The sequence below is a fragment of the Podarcis raffonei genome, chromosome 3 (assembly GCF_027172205.1).
Source record: "Podarcis raffonei isolate rPodRaf1 chromosome 3, rPodRaf1.pri, whole genome shotgun sequence".
NCBI classification, from domain to species: Eukaryota; Metazoa; Chordata; class Lepidosauria; order Squamata; family Lacertidae; genus Podarcis; species Podarcis raffonei.
Genome location: NC_070604.1, coordinates 65,860,619 through 65,883,412, shown reverse-complemented (window position 1 = coordinate 65,883,412; position 22,794 = coordinate 65,860,619). Strand labels below are relative to the sequence as shown.

Here is a 22,794-nt window from a genome sequence, read left to right as displayed (position 1 = left end):
AGACAAAGTCCACACAAAGGCTTTCCCCAACAATCTGTTTCTAACAAACACTACACCTCCAATTGGCATTACATGAGTGGTATGCAAAAGTCACTGTTAAGAGAAACTGTGTATGTAAAAGCCTTTGGACTCCAGTCAGTGCGGGTTCAACCAAACAGGCAGAAAAGGGAGAGAGGGTGTAGCACATTAGAATTTAAGGGAAATAACTTATTCCCAAATCTTGCTTTTGGAAGAATAATAAAATAGCTAATTAAAGATAGCTTATTTGGCATGATAACAACATCAGAAAAGCAAAATGTATGCTCTGGCTCACACAAAGAAAAGTAAGGACAAATATAAAATGACCTAGAGCTTTTTGAAATTATGATTGGCTACACTGTAGTGTGGAAATACTAAATCGGGCATCTGTAAAACTGGATTAAATAGCATGGAAGATGCTTTCTTTGGTATCTGTTACATGCACTGACATGACTTCTTAATAATAATAACAACTATTTTCCAGGTCCAAATACAGGGCACCACAATACAACAAATCTTTGATTTGATAATGAAAGTGATCCTAAAAAGTATTATGTCCTGAAAATGAGCCAATAGGACCTTACACTGTCAAGGTGAAAATATTGCAGAATTACTCCCTGCTGCTGAAATAGATGAGATAGTATTGTTAAGACAAATGGAAAAATGCTACTGCCATGAAGGAAATTATTCCTCCTAATGCATACCTAGACCAAGAAAGCCCTTTATTTTTTAGCGAATCTTTCACCAGAACCTATAAAGCAAATTAGGTTTTATATGCCTCTGACAGCTTTGCTTTTTAACATAAGATATTTGTTCCTTGGTGGTTTATTTTTACATTTTTCAAGGTTACAAAGGGCAGAACTATATGATTTCGGATGTTCATGGACACACTTTAAGTCTGAATAACACTGTACACATATAAACAAGGTGTGCCTGTCTGGGAGGGTAAGACTTCTTTTAGAGTTGGGCATGAAGGAACAATCAGAAATAGATTAGGACAAGTGTCCTTTTTGTTGATTGACCTTTTCAGTTTCTTTTGTCCCACTCCCTCTCTCCAGCTGGCCACATTGCTTTACTCCTAAAGTATAATAAAATGTTTGCTTTTCCCATACAATAGTTTCCATCCTTGCTTCACAGTTCAAGAAACAATACCTCTCCCCACATGTTCTGCCTAAATACACAAGGCCAGAAAATATGTAGGGGACCAAGCACATGTGCACTGACCCCACCCTCATGTGTCCCCCTCATGCACTGCCTCTGCCACTCCCCAATCTCAAACGTTTAGTGCAACGGTCCTCCAGCTGTTTTGGGACTACAATTCCCATCATCCCTGACCACTGATCCTAGGGATGATGGGAGTTGTAGTCCCAAAACAGCTGGAGGGCCAGGTTTGGCCATGCCTGGCCTAAAGGGAGCTACTTGGTTGATTTGGCTAAATGCTTTTAAATGCCTCCCCATGATTGGTTAGTCTTCATTATCAGAGTTCCTGGTCTCAATGTGTCTTCTAAGTGTGTTCTAGGATGTCCTCCTCCTCCTCCTCCCACTTAGCATAGGAAGGGTGGTGGTAGAGTGGATACACTTGAGCCATTGGAGACAAGGATGTCATGTATCAGGGTGAATATCTGAAGAGGATACCTACACCATAGATATGTGTGCGTGTGATGTGAAAGGGCCTTGTGTATTTGACTTACTGTGTGTGTCACACACATAGTTATGAAGGAGTTGCTTTAGATGTATATATAATGTGGGGAAACATTACATTTTGATAGATTTATGATGAAGGCTAGAGAACATAATCTCCTGCATTCCTCCTTTTGAAGAAATACTTCATCATTATCAAATGCAATTTCCACTGGTTTCCTTGCCTACCCATACAGGTGCAAAGTGACACAAATGCTCCAGGTCTGGTTTTCGGCTCTGCAGAAATTGCCAGCCCTGTGTGGTGGTGCACTTATTAGCCTGTCATATCTGCTGAGGTTGATGCTGTGCGATACTGGCTGATTGTTGAAGTTGCCTATTAATAAGCTTGCTGCAGGTTGCTAATGCAATTTAATCTCTATTAGAATATTAAACCAATAAAAATGTCATTTAAATACCTTTATAAATTCTCATTTTTAATTTCCTGGAGTCAGAGCTTAAGTTAACAGCTTAACTTTCTAATTCTGGTTTCTGGGTCACTATGGTTTCCCCATTACCAGCACTGAAGAAACAAATTTTAGAGAATGAGCAAATTCCATTATAGTTAATGGGAGGTCTTGCAAATCCATGTTGAATCAATATATGCAACTACAGGCAATTCCTGATTTGTGTGGGGCTTGCATTCCAGCTCATTGTGCATTTGTGTGAAACTGTGTGCAATTGAAACACCCCATTCTGCCCCCACCCTGCCCCTGTTCCGCCCTTTTTATGACATTTCCAGGTCACTTCCAGGTTTAACACTGTGTGTGTGTGCCCAATTGCGCACATATTGTTTGTGCCTAAAACGGGATGCCTTGAACCTCATTGGTCAAGCAAATGTCTCAGGGGCTGCCTCATCAGTTTCACTAAGGAAGACAGGTCTCTGCCTTATACCAATTAAATCATCGGTCCATATAGCTCAGTATTTTTGACACTGAATGCCAGTGACTCTCTCTAGAGTTTCCGACAGGAGCTGCTTCCAGCCCCAAAGTTCTTGGAGATGCCAGGGGTTGAACATCTTTTGCATGCAAAGCATGCATTTTAGCTACTCGGTTATAGCTAGTGCATGGAAAGTTCATTTTAAAAAGCAATTAGTACAAGTTACACCCTCCATAAAGGAATTAGTTCCAGTTCACCTCTCCAAAAAAGGAACTGATTCTGTTACAGTTCTGTTTACTATTCAATTCATAATTCATTTGTGTGCTTCTTGGCTCCCGCTCCCCCCCCCCAAGGATTCAGAGTTTTACAAGCTGCTTTGCTGAAATATACAATATACTTTAAAAAACCCCCACAAAAAATACAAATTTAAATTCGGATATTAAGGGGGGGAATTAAAGGTTTCAGGAATTGTACAACACCCATAATTCCAACTGCAGGAAACAATCACTGCCCAGAGGTTTGGCTTCATTTAAAATAGCTAGGTGTTCCCTTATCACCTCTTTTCTTAGCTTGGGCTGCAGTGCCTCCTTGCACTGTTTATTCTGTTATCACCAGGATGGGCAAAGAGGCAAAGAAGGTGTTGAGCAGTTCCACCTTCTCTCTGTCACCCAACACTCTGCCCCATCTTCTCCACGCAGAGGACCTACTACTTGCTTGTTCTTCTTGCTTCAAACATAGCCAAAGAATAATTTATTATTATTTTTTAACCTCTCTAGCAAGCCTGAGCTCATTCCGAGCTTTGGCCTGCCTGACCTTCTTCCTGCAACTGTTGGCTACTCAAAACACACTCCTCCTTCATGATTCCTCCATTCTTCCATTTCTTATGCATGCCATTCTTACATCTCAGCTCATCTGTAAGCTCCAACCTCCATTTCAAACTGGTGTGCAATCCCTTTACCTACACCATTTCCTCATTGCATTTGCAGTGGAGTCTCATCACAGAAGCCATCAAAGTGAATGAATTCGGCGTGGTGTGTACACTGCTTACATGAATCACAGTGCAATATACAGCACTGACTAAGCAATCTGCACAAACAGCTTTCCATTACCAAGAGGGTAAAGGACTTATTAAAGCAGATGTGCCTTTACAACGGAGCATAATGGTGAGGGGGGATTTTAAAGATTTGCATAAATCAACCAGTGGCACCTTTAGGTAGAAGGCAATGCATATAAATAAGAATACATTATATAATCCATAATACCACAATGAAACATTTGGCAACAATGCATCCATCAGGAATATGCAGCAATAAAATGTTAACAGCTAGCCAACCCTCACTCGACTTCTGAACCTGTTAAATATAAAAATATCTTCCTTAACCCAAAGATCTGCATCTGGTAATAAAGCCAGTTAGGGTGATGGCCGGCCATAGAGGCCGTCCTTGGTTTGTTCAAGGGTATAGGTTCCACGATAGATAAGGCACTGCACCGTAGTCTAGATAACTTCACCTGGGTGCAAAATGTATTGCAACCTGAACATGACCTCATCAGCAGTTCTCAAAGAATGTGAGATGGGATAATGTTGTTCAAGGTTTTAAGCACCAATACTTTAAGGTGGCCTTGAAAACATTCAGGCAGCCAGTTTAGCTGGGTCAAAACTGGTGTTATATTCCCCAAATCTTGACACCCTAATCAGGTGACAAACAGCAGCATTCTGGATGTGCTACAGTTTCTAGGAAGTTTTCAAATGTCCTTCTAGATAGAGCACATGTTAGTAATCTGTTAGCCTGATCTTCTGGGTTGGGGAAAAATTCAACGGCCTTCTTTAGATGTGGCATTTTCCTCAGAATCACTGTAGGGAAGAAAACAGTTACCGTATTTTTTGCACCATAACACTCACTTTTTTCCTCCTAGAAAGTAAGGGGGAATGTCTGTGCGTGTTATGGAGGGAATGCCTACGGATGGCGGGGGGATCTGCTGCAGTCGTGAGCAGAGGATCCATGGTTCCCCTTCCTTCCCTCCTCCGTGGCTCGCTTTGAAACAGCAAAGCAGGAGAAGAGCCGCTGAGTGGGGAGGAGAGAGGGACAGAGAGCCTGCTTCTTTAAAGGAGCAAAGCGGGAGAGGAGAGGAGCCGCTTACATGAGTGTAAGCGGCTCCTGTCCGGTTGGTTCCTTTAAAGCAAGCAGGCTCTCTGTCCCTCTCTCCTCCCCACTCAGCTCGCTACATAGCAGCAAAGTTTTTCAGCTCGCTAAGCTGGGGATGAGCGGGGAGGAGGAAGAAAAGCAGAGCCTGCTTGCTTTAAAGGAGCAAAGTGGGAGAGGAGAGGAGCCTTCTCCCCTTATACCCCTCTTCTTCATTATTAGCAGCATCCTTCTCCACCCACCCCACACGTGCTTCTTCTCCCCTTATTCCCCTCTTCTCCATTATTAGCAGCATCCTTCTCCACCCACCCCACACGTGCTCCTTGTCCCTTGAGTGCTTTTCCTTCCCTCCCCACTTAAAACGTGGTTACAAAGCATGGATCCTCAGGATTTTTGCACTGGGTCACCCCAAATTCACCATCAGATCACATAGCATGTCCATGGCTACATCTTGCACCAAAAAAATCACGCACCCACTGTTGCCTAGGGCCGCAGTGGTGCAAAAATGTGGTAACAAAGCATGGATCCACATGGATCCTCAGGATTTTTGCATTGGGCTACTCCAAACTCACTGTCAGATCACATGTCTGTGGCCACAGCATGAACCACAAAAATCATACATCCACTGTTTCATTTAGAATATTTTTTTTCTTGTTTTCCTCCTCTAAAAACTATGTGTGTGTTATGGTCGGGTGCGTGTTATAGAGCGAAAAATATGGTAAATTCCTCTTCTTGCCAGCTTTGATCCCCTTGGTTATCAACCCCAGCACCTGATGCAATTTGTGTGTGTGTGTGTGTGTATGTATGTGTGTGTGTGTGTGTGTGTGTATATATATAATAACCCCTCTGAAGAGGTATTTAATGTCATGTGAAAGCAACATACATCTTTCCGTAGGCAAAATGGGAGAAGGGTCATATCCAGAGCAGTTCTTATACAACATCTGGGTGGATTCAAGACTCATGATGCAACATCAGTGCACTGTGCAGGGACATGGTTCTACAATTACTGCTTCATCAGCGTAGCTGTTTATGGATAACAATGGCCATCAGGATATGCACTGAGTTTTGTAATGAAATAGATTTTTTTTTTAATGCAGCCCTAACACCTCCAGCAGGCTTACTTTTGTGCATTATATGTAACTCGGGTTGCGTACCATCCTCCTTACGAATGCTTCAGGTAATGAGCTCCACTAACCCGGAAGTAGATGCCCCTAGTTGTGAACTTTGCCCCAGGATGAGAATGGAAATCGCGCACCAGCAGCACGGCAGCAGCAGGAGGTCCCATTAGCAAAAGCGCGCCTCATGTTAAGAACAGTTTCGGCTTAAGAACAGACCTCCGGAACAAATAAAATTCGTAACCGGAGGTACCACTGTATCTGTAAAAGTTTATGCTTTAGATCTATGTTCTGTAAAATAAAATAAAACAAACCATTAAAATATGTGATTTAAATACTGTTCAAACAAGATTTTCTCCTGGGAACATTTACTAATGTAAAGGGTTTGTTGCTTGCATGCGCTTCGAAGAAGTAAGGGGGAAATAACCATTTTATTCAGCCACTAAATATTTGAAGTCAGACAAGCTGCAGAAAGGAAGTCATAAAGAGACCGAAACATTTATAGAAAAGGAAAGGAGATTTTCATAACAACCTGATGAACCATAGAAACTTAAAAATAAAATCAGGGTAGTCACCTAAAGTGAACTAAAATCCAGAATACAGTATTAATATTTAGAGGCAGTTCTGATATGAGTTTGAAGGAATTGTAAAGAAATTTTATTTGATTATCTGTGAACGCTTAAACATGTCACCCATTTTAAGGAGCAGGCAGTTGGACTTTATTACTTCATGCAGGTACCAAGGCTGCTGTGCTGTCCATCAGGAGGAGGAATTAATCAGTGTTGCATTTCCTTTGATTACCAGCAAGGGATCCTTTGGTGCCCCCCTGGCTTTTGAGGTCAGGAGTGTGTTTTCAGCTGGCCCAGATGTATTTGAGTAGCTGGCCACCTGCAGACAAAGATATTGGGAGAATTCTGCAGGCATTAACGTCACTCAAGGCTTCACTACCACATTTTGAACAATGATAATGACTGCATTTCATTCCCCAGCATCGTTTTGAAATGCAAATTCCCCAGGAGAATGAGTCAGGTAAAGGAGTTCACATTTCAGAGGGTTAGCTCTCCAATTCCTCCGCAGCTTCTCTAAAGAGTAAAACATGCCAAAAAAGAAAACATTTTCTTTTACTTCAGCAACTTGCTGCTGCCTATGTTCAGTGGAGGAAGCCACATAAGCCTCACCACTTGCTTCTGGTGCTTTTCCATTCAAGAAAGCAATTCACAACTCTGCTGTTTCTCCCACACTAAACAACACTTCTTACTGTTGTTTTAAAGTGTAACAGGAATGATTGTGGAATAAGCCCTGAATGCAGATCCTGTGTTTTGAAAAATGATGGCTAAACCTATTCTAGTGACTTTTCCTTTTAATGATGATCATATTTATTTACCAGCAGGGTGGCGCTGTGGGTTAAACCACAGAGCCTAGGACTTGCCGATCAGAAGGTCGGTGGTTTGAATCCCCACAACGGGGTGAGCTCCCGTTGCTCGGTCCCTGCTCCTGCCAACCTAGCAGTTCGAAAGCACGTCAAAGTGCAAGTAGATAAATAAATACCGCTCCAGCGGGAAGGTAAACGGCATTTCCTTTTGCTGCTCTGGTTCGCCAGAAGCGGCTTAGTCATGCTGGCCACATGACCCATAAGCTGTACGCCGGCTCCCTTGGCCAATAAAGCGAGATGAGCGCCGCAACCCCAGAGTCGGTCACAACTGGACCTAATGGTCAGGGGTCCCTTTACCTTTACCTTTTACTGCCAGCTCCTCCCAGCTGCCAACCTCCCTCTCTTCATATCTGGCTAACCTCCCTCTCCCCCTCTCTTTACAGCTTGTCCCAAAGTTCCTTAAAGCTCACCCCAGCCACCAACCGCCATTTCAAAATGGTTACACAAATGTCACTGATTTATATAAAAATGTAGCATCAGGAAAAGGGCTGGGGTCCCTGCACTCTTCTGTCACTGCTGCCACCACCACTGGAGGTGCCACCTCAGCCAAGAAAAGGAAGCCTTTAAAATACAGGTTCTCTTTTCAGGGGTGGGCGTGGTGGGGTGTGAATGAAGGAGAATGCAGAGCCAACCCAGGATGTTTTCCTGCTTAAGGCAAAACAGAAAATGCCTCCTGCCCATGGCGACTGCCACTGAATCCTCCGCCACAGACTCTTCTTTCCCCGGCTGCCGCCTCCTCCATCGTGCCCTGAAGGCCACAGGAATCGGTGGCAGTGGAAAAGGAGTCGAAGGAGTTAGCAGTGGAGAGTAGTGGTAGTGCTGGCAGGGGGTGGCAAGAACAGGAGGTAGCAAACAGTGATTTATCCAGAGCCTGCCGCCTGAGTCTCCTGCCTCACCAAGCCTCGTGGAAGGCTTTGTCCCACCAGTCCTGGGAGAAAGACTTGCCTTACCTATCAAAGCCCATTTTTCATCGTTTTATAATTATAAGAAACTTTGTTACAAGGCAGAAACGTGGTTGCCTAGCCAGGGTTGCATGATGTGATTTGAGCCCTGATTGGGTGGAAACCACTCCAGGGCCATGTTTTCGTTGTTATCTCAAAGCATGTGCACTTGACTATACTAGAGACTGATGGCTAGTCATCTATGACATGGATTTATGGTAGCATTGAATTTGGTATTACCAAAACATGTCCCTTGTCTGATCATATCATGCATCTATTGCCCAGTCCAATAAGGGGACTACGAAGGTATGTTTCATTCTTCCCATGGCTAGGTTGATGAAGGACTTCACATGTAAACTGGTACTGCTTATATCATGTTGTTCCTAGTCTGGAAACCAGAAATTGATCACCTATTTGAAAGGAGAAAGGGGTGTTTGTGTGATGTAGTCCTCTCCCACCTTACACTAGGATTTGGGCATATGCTTATAGACCTAGGACTATCAACACAGTTGTATTACCATAAGTACTTGCATACTTCAGAACAGCTGTGCATCTTCTGCAGGGCAAATTAATTTTCTTCTAATCTTTTCGCCTTTATTAATTTTGGATTTTGCTTTTTAAAAAATATGTAGGTGGATTTTTAATCTGCAGTTGACACTGTCATTGACTGACTAATGCTTTTATCCTTAACACCATAACACTAATGAGATTAAATATACAGTGGTACCTCGGGTTACAGACGCTTCAGGTTACAGACTCTGCTAACCCAGAAATAGTACCTTGGGTTAAGAACTTTGCTTCAGGATGAGAACAGAAATTGCGCGGCGGCGGCATGGCAGCAGCAGGAGGCCCCATTAGCTAAAGTGGTACTTCAGGTTAAGAACAGTTTCAGGTTAAGAACGGACCTCCAGAACGAATTAAGTTCTTAACTCGAGGTACCACTGTATATATTTAAACAATACGGCTTGTGTCTGGGAATGTTTTTAATTAACATTAACTATTTGGTAATGCCTTCAAAACCAATTAGCCAAGCCTCATCAGAATTCAGTTCAGCTACCCTAAATCCAAGTTGCTGGCTTTGTAGTTTCAAATGCGAAAGTCACTCTACTTCTTAAAAATAGTTTTTGGAACATGTTTGTTTCATTCTGAAAAAGCACAGTCAACCACTGGGAGTTCAGTCCCGATCTCAAAAGAGAGACTATGTAACAGTAATTGTTTATGTGAAAGATTTCTGGCTGAGAGCTTCATGTTTGTGTCTGTTTGTTGTGTTTGTCGTGTTTATTCTTAGCTTTTGCACCTAGCATATGAGATAGAAACTTTAGAAGACATTAGAACAGACTTTTCAAATCCCACATGACAGAAAACAAGATGGCACAAACAAAAATCTAATTTTACACTTGGAAAACACATCATGCATGCATGGCAGGTCATCTGTTTGAGCCTATGAACTCATAAGCAAATAACCATGCTGACATTATTGCAGCCTGTTAACCATTGCGAGTAACTGTGTGAACAGTTCACTTGTGTGTCTGAATATTTGCAATGCCAGCTACTGTTAATATGTATTTTAAATGTTTTATAATCATAACTGTAAAGTATAAAACCAGCAGCAGATACTTACAAATGATCCATTTAAAAGTAGTCAGGGAGGAAGCCAGTTGTTGCTTCAACAGAAGGGCATTCCATAAGGATGGGGGCACCAACCTGATAGATGTTATTGGTGGACATATGAGCAGGGCCTCCATGGTCAATCTCAGGGCCTATGCAGGTTCTTACAGGTAGCTTGGTCTGAAGCCATTTTAAACTGTAAAGGAAGTCAACCCTTTAAATAAGGCCCAGAAATTCGCTTGTAGGAAAATCACAGGATGGTATTTTTCTCACCATGGAAGTAGCTGCTGTGGTTTTCTAGGATGCTTCAGTTTAGATGTTCAGTGAATCACAAAAAGGGAAATTAAAAGTCTGTAAAAATGGAGCAGCTGCATTCCAGCTTTTCACTTTACAGACTGCACCATAATCCCTTTTGTTTTGGATAGCAAACCAGCATAGGATATTATGCCAATGTACAGGTGAAACGCAGAAAATTAAAATTAGAATATTGTGGAAAAGTTCATTTATTTCAGTAATGCAACTTAAAAGGTGAAACTAATATATGAGATAGACTCATGACATGCAAAGCGAGATATGTCAACCCTTTATTTGTTACAATTGTGATGTTTATGGCGTACAGCTGATGAAAACCCCAAATTAACAATCTCAGAAAATTAGAATATTAAATGAAATCAGCAAAACAAGGACTGCAAATAGAGCAATATTGGACCTCTGAGAAGTAGAAGCATGCACATGTACTCAGTACTTGGTTTGGGCCCCTTTTGCATCAATTACTGCCTCAATGTGGCGTGGCATGGATGCTATCAGCTTGTGGCACTGCTGAGGTGTTATGGAAGACCAGGAAGCTTCAATAGCAGCCTTCAGCTCTTCTACATTGCTCGGTCTCATGTCTCTCATCTTTCTCTTGGCAATGCCCCATAGATTCTCTATGGGGTTCAGGTCAGGCAAGTTTGCTGGCCAATCAAGCACAGTAATCCCATGGGCATTGAACCAGGTTTTCATACTTTTGACAGTGTAGGCAGGTGACAAAGTCCTATTGGAAAATGAAATCAGCATCCCCATAAAGCTCGTCTGCGGAAGGAAGCATGAAGTGCTCCAAAATCTCCTGGTAGACGGCTACGTTGACCCTGGACTTAATGAAGCACAGTGGACCAACACCAGCTGATGATATGGCTCCCTAAATCTCTTTTCTGATGAGAGCAGCTTTTGCATCTCACTTGGAAACGAAGGACCCAAGTCTGGACGAAGAATGGGGAGGCACACAATGCCAGATGCTTGAAGTCCAATGTGAAGTTTCCACAGTCTGTGTTGATTTGGGGAGCCATGTCATCAGCTGGTGTTGGTCCACTGTGTTTCATTAAGTCCAGGGTCAACGCAGCCGTCTACCAAGAGATTTTGGAGCACTTCATGCTTCCTTCCGCAGACGAGCTTTATGGGGATGCGGATTTCATTTTCCAGCAGGACTTTGTCACCTGCCCACAGTGCCAAAAGTATGAAAACCTGGTTCAATGCCCATGGGATTACTGTGCTTGATTGGCCAGCAAACTTGCCTGACCTGAACCCCATAGAGAATCTATGGGGCATTGCCAAGAGAAAGATGAGAGACATGAGACCGAGCAATGTAGAAGAGCTGAAGGCTGCTATTGAAGCTTCCTGGTCTTCCATAACACCTCAGCAGTGCCACAAGCTGATAGCATCCATGCCATGCCACATTGAGGCAGTAATTGATGCAAAAGGGGCCCAAACCAAGTACTGAGTGCATGCTTCTACTTCTCAGAGGTCCAATATTGCTCTATTTGCAGTCCTTGTTTTGCTGATTTCATTTAATATTCTAATTTTCTGAGATTGTTAATTTGGGGTTTTCATCAGCTGTACACCATAAACATCACAATTGTAACAAATAAAAGCTTGACATATCTCGCTTTGCATGTCATGAGTCTATCTCATATATTAGTTTCACCTTTTAAGTTGAATTACTGAAATAAATGAACTTTTCCACAATATTCTAATTTTTTGAGTTTCACCTGTAATACATGGAGCAATGTCGAAATCCTCTGCTGAAACCAACAGCCATCATACCCAGAGGTAGAACAGTACAAAGCTATTCCACAGTCCAGAGCTCAACTGGAAGGTGACTGACAGGTGAGACTGAAGAAGAGGCGCTGCAAGCCCTTTAATGTCAGCACAGTTTGCACCTCTATTGTTTGGCATTAGCTGCTATTTCATTATTATGTTATAAGGTGTTATACTTGCCAAGCAGAAGGTGCACAGGCACTGATAGCATTAATTGTGTGTCACTGGCATATCTAGAATTGTGTTGCAGAAAGTTTCAGAGCCATAAAGGGTAGTTCTACAAAATTTATTTGAAATATGCCTGGCCAAAACTAGTACTAACAGTTGTATCAATGTATCCTGTTCGAACTAAATACATGTGTTTGGAGACACTTAAAGGAGATTCACAGCTCCTTCTCCTATCCCTTTTCTTCTTCTCTGCCATTCCCCAGACACTCTTTGAACTGGCTACTGATCAAATCTCTGACAGATGGTATATATATTCCCATTTTCCTCAAACATCTGGCAAGGCTGATCTTAACTTGTAACTTATTCAGCAAGTGGTGCTTTGAGGCCTAGCCATGAAATCGTCCTTCCAGTGATTTGCACTTAAAGGGGAGACATCAGAGATTGTCCTACTTAACGCTAACATTCCATGACTATTAATCTGGTATTAGTGTCTTCCCATTTAAGTGCCTATGCGGTCTGTCTTATTTGAGAATGATTCTGAGGTGCCATTTTCAGTGGTGCTAACACACCCATTTTGATTTGTAAGCCTCAATTTTGCAGTTTGGTTTAGTGCAAGGAAACAGTAGCAGGGGTCTGTTGAATCCAAGTACAGTGGTACCTCAGGTTACAGGCGCTTCAGGTTACAGACTCGGCTAACCCAGAAGTAGTACCTTGCGTTAAGAACTTTACTTCAGGATGAGAACAGAAATCGTGCAGCGGTGGTGCAGCGGCAGCGGGAGGCCCCATTAGCGAAAGTGGTACCTCAGGTTAAGAACAGTCTCAGGTTTAGAATGGACCTCCAGAACGAATTAAGTTCTTAACCCATGGTACCACTGTATTGGGTCTTTGCACACTTTGTGGAAGAGTCCCATCTGAAATTTCACAAAAGCATTATTAGTCCAGTGCCAGTAGTAGCATCCACACAGATGTCCTCCTTCTGGGCAGTAGGACAGGATGCGTAGTCTCAATCTAAGCAATGGCTGGTCCTGGTAGTCACAAGGCTTAAGCAGGGCAAAGTCTAGAAATGTTATTGGGCAACTTGGCTCTCACTTTGCTTCATATGCCCACTGCAAGAGACGATTTCATCCATGGGCACTCAGGGAAACTGGGATATGGCTGCAGTGAAACCAGGGCTTTCCCCCCAGAACTTGCCAGAACTCTGTTCTGGCACCTCTCAGCTGGGCGCCATTGTTATTATAAAAGAACAAGGAAGGTATTAATGGTGAGTCCCAGCATCTCTTTTTCTAGAAAAATAGCACTGGGTGAAACTCATCTTCTTACTTGGAAATACATGTAGTTTGCATGCTAGCTGCTGTTTCTAACTTTAAAGTAGGAAGCACGGGGAGAGGGTAGGATACTGACAGGCTCACAAGCATAGGCTCCCTTGCTTTTTCTGAGCTAGCTTCTGTTAAACATTGTGCTGTTTTGATTTATTCCACTTTTATAGTGGACAATGATTACTTTCAATAATTTCTTAACAGATGATGAATTTTCAGAACCTGATAGAATTTTATACAAGCACATAGTAACTTGGGGGTACATTTTTAAGCAGACTGGATTTTCTTGTTTGTTTGTTTGTTTGATGTATGACAAATAATTACACTCTATATTTCCCAGAGCAATGTTTAACTGCTGTTGTATGTGCTTCTTTAGTGAAACAGAAAAAATGTGCAAGAAATGGCATCCCATCTTGTTGCATTATTGAGAACACTCTGGAAGGGTGATTGATCACCTCTCGGTACTGTAGGAGACACAGCGGCCTAGTGAAATTTGTCAAAGAGAGTTAGGGCTGCAGGCAGAGCAGGTGCTTTGTCTTCCCTGTTGCCTGAATCTCTGGCTTGTATTGTTATTACTGCCTAGAAAGAACAGCTAAAAAGATATTCCAGTTCAGAGCGGCATCTTGTTATTGGGCCTGGTTGAACCACTGCTGCATGTGCTAGAAACATCTAACACTGTGTGATCCTGTCAGAGGCACTCAACCCCTTACTTCCAAAGAATCCATACTCTCTGGTTGGTTCAGTGAACAGGGTTATTACCGAAGCCCGGTGGAGCATAAGCAGTTATTCTTCACCTTAAGTTTTGTGGCTCCCTTCAAGTCCACAGTCCCAGCTTCTTAAAGTGCAGATGGAAACTTGTCATTATCCTCTTATGGGAAGCAGTGTTGACGAACTCTCTAGCATTCCTTCCAGGGATCCCATCCAGCTTCAGTACCTGATCCTTGCAGCGTTTTCCACCTTGTGTTTTTTGTTGGTAAGGGCTAGTCCGGATACATTAGAATCCCCTAGCAGTAACAGCACCATTCCTTCATGTCTGTTTCAGAAGCAAAGGCACTTCATTTGAGTGCAGGTGTGGGTCGCTGGTACTCTATGACTCAGACAACACTATGAATCTGGAGAAGTTGAGCACCCTTCCTAGGTGTCATCTTCCCTTCTTTTCACATGATCAACCTAGCTAACCATGCATTTGGGTGAGGTTCTCTTTCACTTTTGTCCCTCCTCTATAGATCTTCCTGGATCACCCCAGGCCAATCAGCGTCTGCTCTCTCTCCCCCGCCACCTGTGCTGTTTCAGACAAGGCAGTGGCTGGTTTGCCAGCCTCCCATAGGCTTCTTGGGGCTGCTGCCAGCAGGCCCTGCCCAATTGTATGGCCTTCAGCTCGGGAGGGGAATGGCTGGCTCACAGCTATTCCTGTAGTTTCCCCACACATGGATAGTGCTGAAAAATTTTCATTTCTCTGGTTCAGACTTGCTGGGCTAATAGCTAATGAACCATAAAAGTTGTTATAGGAAGTGCGACAGTCTCCCTTTGAAGAAAAAGTGTGCGCCCATGTGAAGGCAATCACTATACTAATCATTCTGAACAGCATTCACTACCAAAGAGCAGAGGTGTGAAACTGCAACTTTAGGCCGTGTCTTTTGAATTGTTCCCTGAAAGGACTACATGCCAGTCTCTGCTGTGCCTTCCATAACCTGCCCAGTATAATTAATCCCAAAAGAGCATGATTAAATCCTGAGATGCAGTTTCAGAGGGGCAGAAACAAGGAAGTAAACTGCTAAGGCACAATCAGCATACCAGTATAAACATTTTTAGGACAGGCAGAAAAATAACCACTCCCATTTCTCTTTCCAAGCCGCTTGGATTCTATAAATCTCCTTTTTTCTCCCCATCAACCCATCCATAGCTGCTTGTGCTGTACTGGAATCAGGTCGGCCAGTTCCACATGTCATTTCTGTGCTGTGCCCCTATGTGTAGTTATAATCAGAACATGTCTGTTAAGTACACAGTGTAAGCTTACCCAAGAGGGTAAAGGTAAAGGGACCCCTGACCATTAGGTCCAGTCGTGACCGACTCTGGGGTTGCGGCGCTCATCTTGCTTTATTGGCCGAGGGAGCTGGCATACAGCTTCCGGGTCATGTGGCCAGCATGACTAAGCCGCTTCTGGCGAACCAGAGCAGTGCACGGAAATGCCGTTTACCTTCCTGCAGGAGCGGTACCTATTTATCTACTTGCACTTTGATGTGCTTTCAAACTGCTAGGTTGGCAGGAACAGGGACCAAGCAACGGGAGCTCACCCCGTCGCGGGGATTTGAACTGCCAACCTTCTGATCGGCAGGTCCTAGGCTCTGTGGTTTAACCCACAGCGCCACCTGCGTCCCCTACGCAAGAGGTTAGGACATCCCAAATACTGGAAGTTTGAAAAAAAAAATAGTTGAGATAAACAATGATAGTTTGGCAAAAGAAAAAGAAACCATCCAGCACCATCCACTCTGTTTAAACAAGATTACATCTGTTTTAAGATTACCTTCTTTATGTAAAACATCATAATATTTGCATTTCTCTGGTTCAGTAGGAAGCAAGTTCATCAGCGCCAGTCAGAATCTAGGCCACATGAACTAATTCTCTGAGACCTGGTGGCTGCAGTGGAGAATTTTCTAGTGCAGAAATACAGCTAATGTTTTTCATGACCTTTTTCATTCAAGTGAAACACTTCATTTGGGGAAAAGTAATATGTTTAAAACCTCAGAAGACAAATTGGTTGTTAGTATAACCAAATAACTTTAGATGAATTGTCCAGGAAAAAGAGGAAATTAACATGTTAGAACAGAGCTTTCCAAACTGTGTGTCACAATATCTTAGTGTATCGGCTGCAGTGTGTAGGTGTGTCCTGTGCATGTTTCCCATGCTGGGGAAACTGGGGAAACAGTTAACCTGCTAGTGTAACTGAATTACTGTATCGCTAAAAGCATGTCTAAAAACTGTGTCACCAACATGAAAAGCTTGGAAAGCTCTGTGTTGGAATATGATAGGGGGGCAGCAAAGCCATTTTGGAAACTGAACTTTATTGCATTATTTGTGTATAGTATTCACATGGTTTTAATCTCCCCATGCACAGTATTCTAGCTAGGCATCTGTCTAATGAACAAATTCTTAAGAACTAAGGAGGAACAAGTTTATGATACACTAGGTATTGAAAATCTTACTATATATTGCTGAGAAGACAGCAATGTGATTTTTTAATATAGAAAGGCGGGGGGGGGGAGAATCCTATTCTTTGGTAATACTAGGATTCCACAAGAATGGAGTGCTAAAGAGTGTGTTCATTATATAAATCTCAGAACAGCTCAGCTCCAAGACTTATCGTACCTGCAAGTAAGGCACAGCTGTGACAGCAGCACAATATTACAAAACATTCCAAAATCTGTCACTCTTGACAGCTCTGCAAGGACAGACAAATCAGCTCAAATCTTTTACACTGGAGTGCTAGTCCTATATGCAATGCCACACATCAATATGATGCCAAGCAGCCATTCTAAGTGCAGCAAAAGGGCAAAATACGTATGACATATTTCTTATTTTTTTAAAAAAGGCTTGGATTCTGAAGTTTTGAAATTTAAAGCTTTCCATCGCATGCTGAAGCTTTAAAGAAGCATGGCTAAATACTCTTTCCAAAATCAGAAATGTTGTTAAGCTGCCAGCACCCATTGCAAATGCATCTGTTATCCCTACAGATATTTGTTCTGCAATCTTTCAAAGCCTAGGAACATTTCAGACCTTTCAACATTCTAATGTGTGTCTGAGATTGGATAAAACCATCAAGCGCACACCTGTCCCTTGTTATCCTGGCCTTTCCCTTGTCTTCTCCTCTATGGTCAACATTTAGGCTGAAAGCGCTTCAAAGACATTGGCTTCTTACTCAGATTTACTTACCTGGCCTCTTGTGTTGGGTAACAATCTGAAGTGCTTATGTTGGGCTCTCATGACAGATCAGCAATTCACTTGGTATACTGCCCCCCACAACTCTCAGGAAGTTTTCCCCTGCTTTGCCTGGGGAGACTGAGAAATTCATGGTGCTCTCCCAACATACCATGGCCCCAAACATGTATCAGGACACACTTGGATTTGGTTTTCTCAGCTATCCAGGAGGATGGTGATCTAAAAGTGGAGGAGTCATTTCCTACTGAGGTTTAGTCTTTCAGTGGCTTTACATTTACAGAGTTGGGGAACCTATTAGAATGGCCCATCCCTGGAGGCTAATGGGTTTTGATGGATTCCTAAGAGCTCTTGGGGATTTTCCAGCTGGTATGGCTGAAACTCCTGTCCTGGGTGCAGTAATGGACTAAGATGAGGGTTTAAAAAATCAAGACTCAAGCAAGATGAAATGGAGGTACTACTGGCAAGTGCTATAAACCTGTTCTGAAAGGAATGCAGTCCTCTTAAAGCATTGGGTATTCAGTCTGGACAAGCTTGCTTTATCAAGCATCTTCACTAGAGTCTCAGGTGGCCTATGTGGGTTGAGGTGTTCTATTTGTTAGGCTGTCTTTGAAAATGATCTGGAAACTAGCTGGTCCAAAATAGGAGTGCATTTTTATTAAGTGGCACAGGACATTTCACTCACATTATGCCAGTGGTTTGTCAGCTGCAATGGCTCTCTGTGCACCTCTGCCCAGTTCAAGAGCTGGTCACCTTAACTATCACTTTCTCCCATATGTATCTTCCTGAACCTTCCAATCCTCTTCAGAGGCCCTCCTCCAAGTGGCACCAACTCCCAGTGAAGTGAGGTAGATGGCTGCTAGGGAGAGCATTACTGGAGTTCAACTGGTACTTTCATCGTGGTATTTTTTTAAAAAATGATCCAGGCCTTTAAAAACTAGGCTTGTGGTGTGTGACTTGTTTCTTTCTTTTTCTCAGTAAGACTGTAGCTGCTCTTCCTACTACACAGCCGTGATTTCACTCCAGTATGAAGGTTATGTTTGCGGCTTGTCGGTTTAGGAAAAAAAGGAGATTAAAGGGAAAGATCACATGCAGAAGTGGGGAGAGGTTTTTATTCTAATACAAGAACCCCAGGGTCACCCAGTGATGTTGAATGTTGGAAGATTGATGTCATACCAGGTCCCAGCCAGATTCTAGATAGCTCATTCTCCAGCAAAGATGCAGACTACCCTAGTCAGGAGACCATGGGGAACAAACAGAAACCCTGAGCTCCAGCACTGATCCAGAAGATCACAGCATATAGGGAGAGATGGGATTAGGTGGGCCTCTGGAATTTTCTTACATTCTTATTTTAACTTGATCTAGCAGTCACAGTGCTTTTGAGATTTACAGAGAATATCGGACGTTATTCTGTTTACATCCTGCCTTTCCTAAGAACAGTGGAATTGTTGGTAGATGTGTATTGCTTTTGCATAAACCCATCTCTTGCATCATAATTCTTCTTTAGCTGTTGTTGGTTTGTTTCTGTGTTGAGTGTTTGATAGTTATTTGTATGTTACTCCCCCCCCCCATACATAGTCTGGTCCTGATTTAACTTGTGTCCAATACAGTATTTGTAGGTTGTGTATAGTATAGTATAGTATAGTATAGTATAGTATAGTATAGTATAGTATAGTATCTACCTTGCTGTGTCTGTGTTCTTCGTTGTGTGTATTGCGGGTGCCTATGTTATGCACATTCACACACACCCCTCGCATACACACCCAGGAAATAGTATAGTAAGCACAATCCACTACATTGGTGTACTCTTACAGATTTCTATAAAATGTCATTCCCTCCATAAAAGATGAAGCAGGGGGGTGGCAAAGGTCATGGTGCCCCCAAGGCTGTTTCTGGGAGGGGAAACAAGAGGCAAGAGGATCCGTTCCAACCCAATCTGCTGTAAAGCTACCTATCACACACCCCTTATCTGTGTAAATTTGGAAGGCTTCACCTGCCCCCCAGAAGTGCCTAGTAGGCCTGCAAACATAATCTGTGGTTAATTTTCCCATTATAGTCAATGTGGAGACATCCTAAACTTCAGAAGACTGCAGGGCGACTCTGCCTCAGATATGAAGTGAAGCCCTGGCAATTCGGAAGTGAATCTGCCCATGGTGCATCTCATCTAAATTATAGGGTCAGTTGCTGTCTATAGCATGATGTGGGCTCTGTACTATCACTCTGCATTGCTTCATTTTTCATGTGGGGGATCCAGTTTTCCCAGTTATGATCATGCTGGGCAGCATCCTCTTGGTGACGACACTGTGCTCCAGCCTTGCGGTCTCTGGCACCAGATGCATGCTTCCTCCATAGAAGGAACAAATTTTAAATCAGTGCCACAGCCTCTAAAAACTGATTAAGCCTAATGTCTAGTATGTTTAACATCGTTATAAAATCCCACTGGTTATAAATTACGTTTCCTGCCAGAAAACAGAACGTTGTATTAGACATGAAAGACCTGCTGAGCACAAGTCAGTGGAATTTAAAAATCATTCTGCCATTGAACAGGGCAACACATATTGATATTTTCAATATTAATAGTATACTTCAAACCAAGTTCACTGATTGGTGGTTAGAATTTAAAATCTGTCACCAGCAAAGAGTGATTGCTGGCAAATATGCATTGCTGAAGATGGAAAATGGCAGAAAAATATCCACTGATTTACTGAGCTATATTTTTCAGCTACATAGTTTATTTTCATAAAGGCACCTTGAAGTCTGAAATGTTCTCACACAGGGAACAAGGTTCTAAATGTTGTTTACTTCTAAGATGAAGAATATCAAACAGCCTTCACTTAAAAATTAATTTTATTCAGAGTGAAAGTCATACCATGTAACCAGATTAGAAAAGGGAAGTGTGATAGTTTAATACCACAAAATTCAAAAGAACTACATACTTTGTTTTGAGATGTTACTGCAATGTATTCCTTTTATTTATCAGTGTCTCAGAGGAAGAATATTACAATGTAAGGTTTTAAGTAGCTTTTACTTGACAGCAGAGGACAGAATTTACATACAAACACAGGCAGAAAAACAATTCATACATAACCTTTCAGTCATACCAAAAAGCCCATCATATCCATTACTGGGATTTTTTCCAGCTAAAATGTTTTAAAAGGGGGCTAATTTTTTTGTTGCTGCTTTTGCTTTGATGTGACCTGGTAAACTAAAATACCTTGCAAAAATCAGAACATTGAGTGGTTTCCAAAAGTAAATACTTTAAAAAAAATGGATTTGAGGTAGAAAGGTGGTCATGGCTTTCCATTTCTGCAAAACATTTTTCCTTCTCAAAATATCTATACCAAAATATATTTCTTTCTAGATGAAAAATCCACATATTAACCTGCTTTTCTGTATCTTGCTTTTGGCAGCACTCCCCCCCCCCACGCTAAAAAAAATAATACTTTTCATTTAGATAGCACTTTGAGTCACGAGTATGTAACATATATTACCTAATTTGAGCCACATAATACCTCTGAGCATAGCTGTTAGTATTAACAGCACCGCTTAAGAGATGGGAGAAGCGAGTGGTTACAGTGATGCTTTATTAGGAGAAGTAAACACCATGCCAGGAGTATTACTGCTCCTACTATGGGATCATTATGGAGTCATTATTCTGTTATGCGTCCCCTTGCAGAAGGCAAGCAACATTTGAGGCAGGATTCAACTGAGTCCCATCAGTGAAAGCCGCCCTGTAAAAGGCCTTCTGCTCCTCTCAGGAAATTGGCTTGCGGGGGGATCAGCAGAACCGCCAGAACAGTGCATGGGGATAGGAATTGTGGGGATCGTTCCATCTGGCAAACCAAAACACTTGCCCTCACTGAATGGTCACTTTTACACAATGCTAAGTTCTTCCCTGCTTTTCTCTATCCCAAAAAATCAGAGTTGAATTTCTCCAGCGCTATTTGGATGCTCCAGAGATGTTCATTGCACATCTCACTGAGCAAATGATTTTTATTTTTGGTAATGAAAGCAGATACCCATGCAAATCCGAAAATGTACTAGTGAAGGAAAATGCCCAGCTACTTACTTGAAGTATGGCTGAACTTCCCCAGAGTTTTCTCTGCCTTTAACATGATATTAAGGGAGCCATTTAAAATGTGTACAAGTTGATACTGATTGAAGTTATCCAGGGCAGACAACCTTTCTGATATAAAGGCAGAACACTTTACCATTAAACTAGTCAGAGCTCCTTCATTTATTAACACTACCAAAAAGGAGAATAAAATAATTTCAAGTCGATCTGAGCCATTGCACTGGGTGATTTACACAATAGGACTTCACAAAATTTGGCACATTTAGACCATAATGTCCCGTCTCCCCCCCCCCCATAATAGAAACAATGTATATTCAGAATTATTTTATTAAGTCAAAATGCAGCTTAGCTCACATTTTAAAGTAAAAACAAAGCCTGGATGGAAAAGATCAGTCTGCATTCAGTTGGGAGAAAGAATCCATTAAAATGCCATTCTAGTGCCAACAGCTACTGCAGTTGAATGAGGTTAGCTGGGGCAAAATAGAGTCTCATGTGCTCATACACAGCCAGAAATGCTATTTGTCAAATACTAGGGGCTGTGAGGGTTATAGAAGCTGATATTTTGTCCATGTTTTGAAACTATTAGGCTAAGTATAAATAACCTGTGCAGAATGGTATGTGTTGGAAGAGAAGTTACTTGAAACAGTAAATGCAACAAGCCAAAAGGAATGTAAAAATGTAACTCTTTGCTCCAAACTCAGTATGCAGTTCACGTCAGCAATATCAAAAGAGAATGGATATAAACCCCTGCCCCTTTTCCTGATGCTGCATATTATATAAATCAGTGACATTTGTGTAACCATTTTGAAATACTCCACGGTTTGTTAATTTACAGTTGCATAGAGAGGGAAAGAGGAGGGGAAAACACACACAATATTATATAAAACCACAACATCCTCATCTTTGGGTAGTTCAAGTGTTTTCCTATTTGAAGTAAGAACACACAGAGCTAACAGTATGTTACAAGGTCCCATGCAGCCGTATGATTATTGGCATCTGTAGAAAAGGAGTTGCATTTAATGTCAGGAAGAGTGGGCAGTCTTCAAAACAGAAAACTTCACATTGCCTGAAGTCAAAGGGGGAAAAGAGTAAGAAGAATTTATTATCTTACATACTGTTCTTAGGTAGCAACATCATTCAACATAAATATTTTGAATCAAGTTCTGAAAGAATGGCCATTTCTGCAACAGCAGAAGGTGCTGATGCACAGCTTGCAGAACTTGATGGGCCCTATATGCAGTCCTCTTTAGCAGTATCTAAAAGGGTGGATTTACAACCTCCAGCTTCTAGGCTTCACAAATATATCATGCCTCCCACAGACAAGACATAGCTTGGCAAGTTAAACCAGTTTCACTGTATGTTTGTGGCCTTTTCCAGATTTAACAAACCATAGGTATCACTAGTGTCTGCAGTGGACA

The 22,794-nt window shown here is 42.2% G+C and overlaps 1 protein-coding gene and 2 long non-coding RNA genes across 10 annotated transcripts in view; 2 read left to right on the top strand and 1 right to left on the bottom strand.

Annotated features, from left to right (window-relative positions):
• The window catches only part of LOC128410619 (uncharacterized), a 65,794-nt gene that overhangs the window by 6,266 nt on the left and 36,734 nt on the right, over nt 1-22,794 (top strand). The window lies entirely within an intron of this gene.
• Nucleotides 10,357-11,812, top strand: LOC128410621 (uncharacterized). The gene is made up of 2 exons (XR_008329556.1): nt 10,357-11,136; nt 11,405-11,812. It is a non-coding gene; the product is annotated as an uncharacterized LOC128410621 (long non-coding RNA).
• The window catches only part of UTRN (utrophin), a 316,563-nt gene continuing 313,899 nt past the window's right edge, over nt 20,131-22,794 (bottom strand). For all 8 annotated transcript variants that reach the window (XM_053382087.1, XM_053382090.1, XM_053382092.1 and 5 more), the window contains one exon: nt 20,131-22,442. In XM_053382087.1, the coding sequence (XP_053238062.1) occupies nt 22,434-22,442 (9 nt within the window). In that variant the 3' untranslated portion in view covers nt 20,131-22,433. The remainder of the gene's footprint in view (nt 22,443-22,794) is intronic.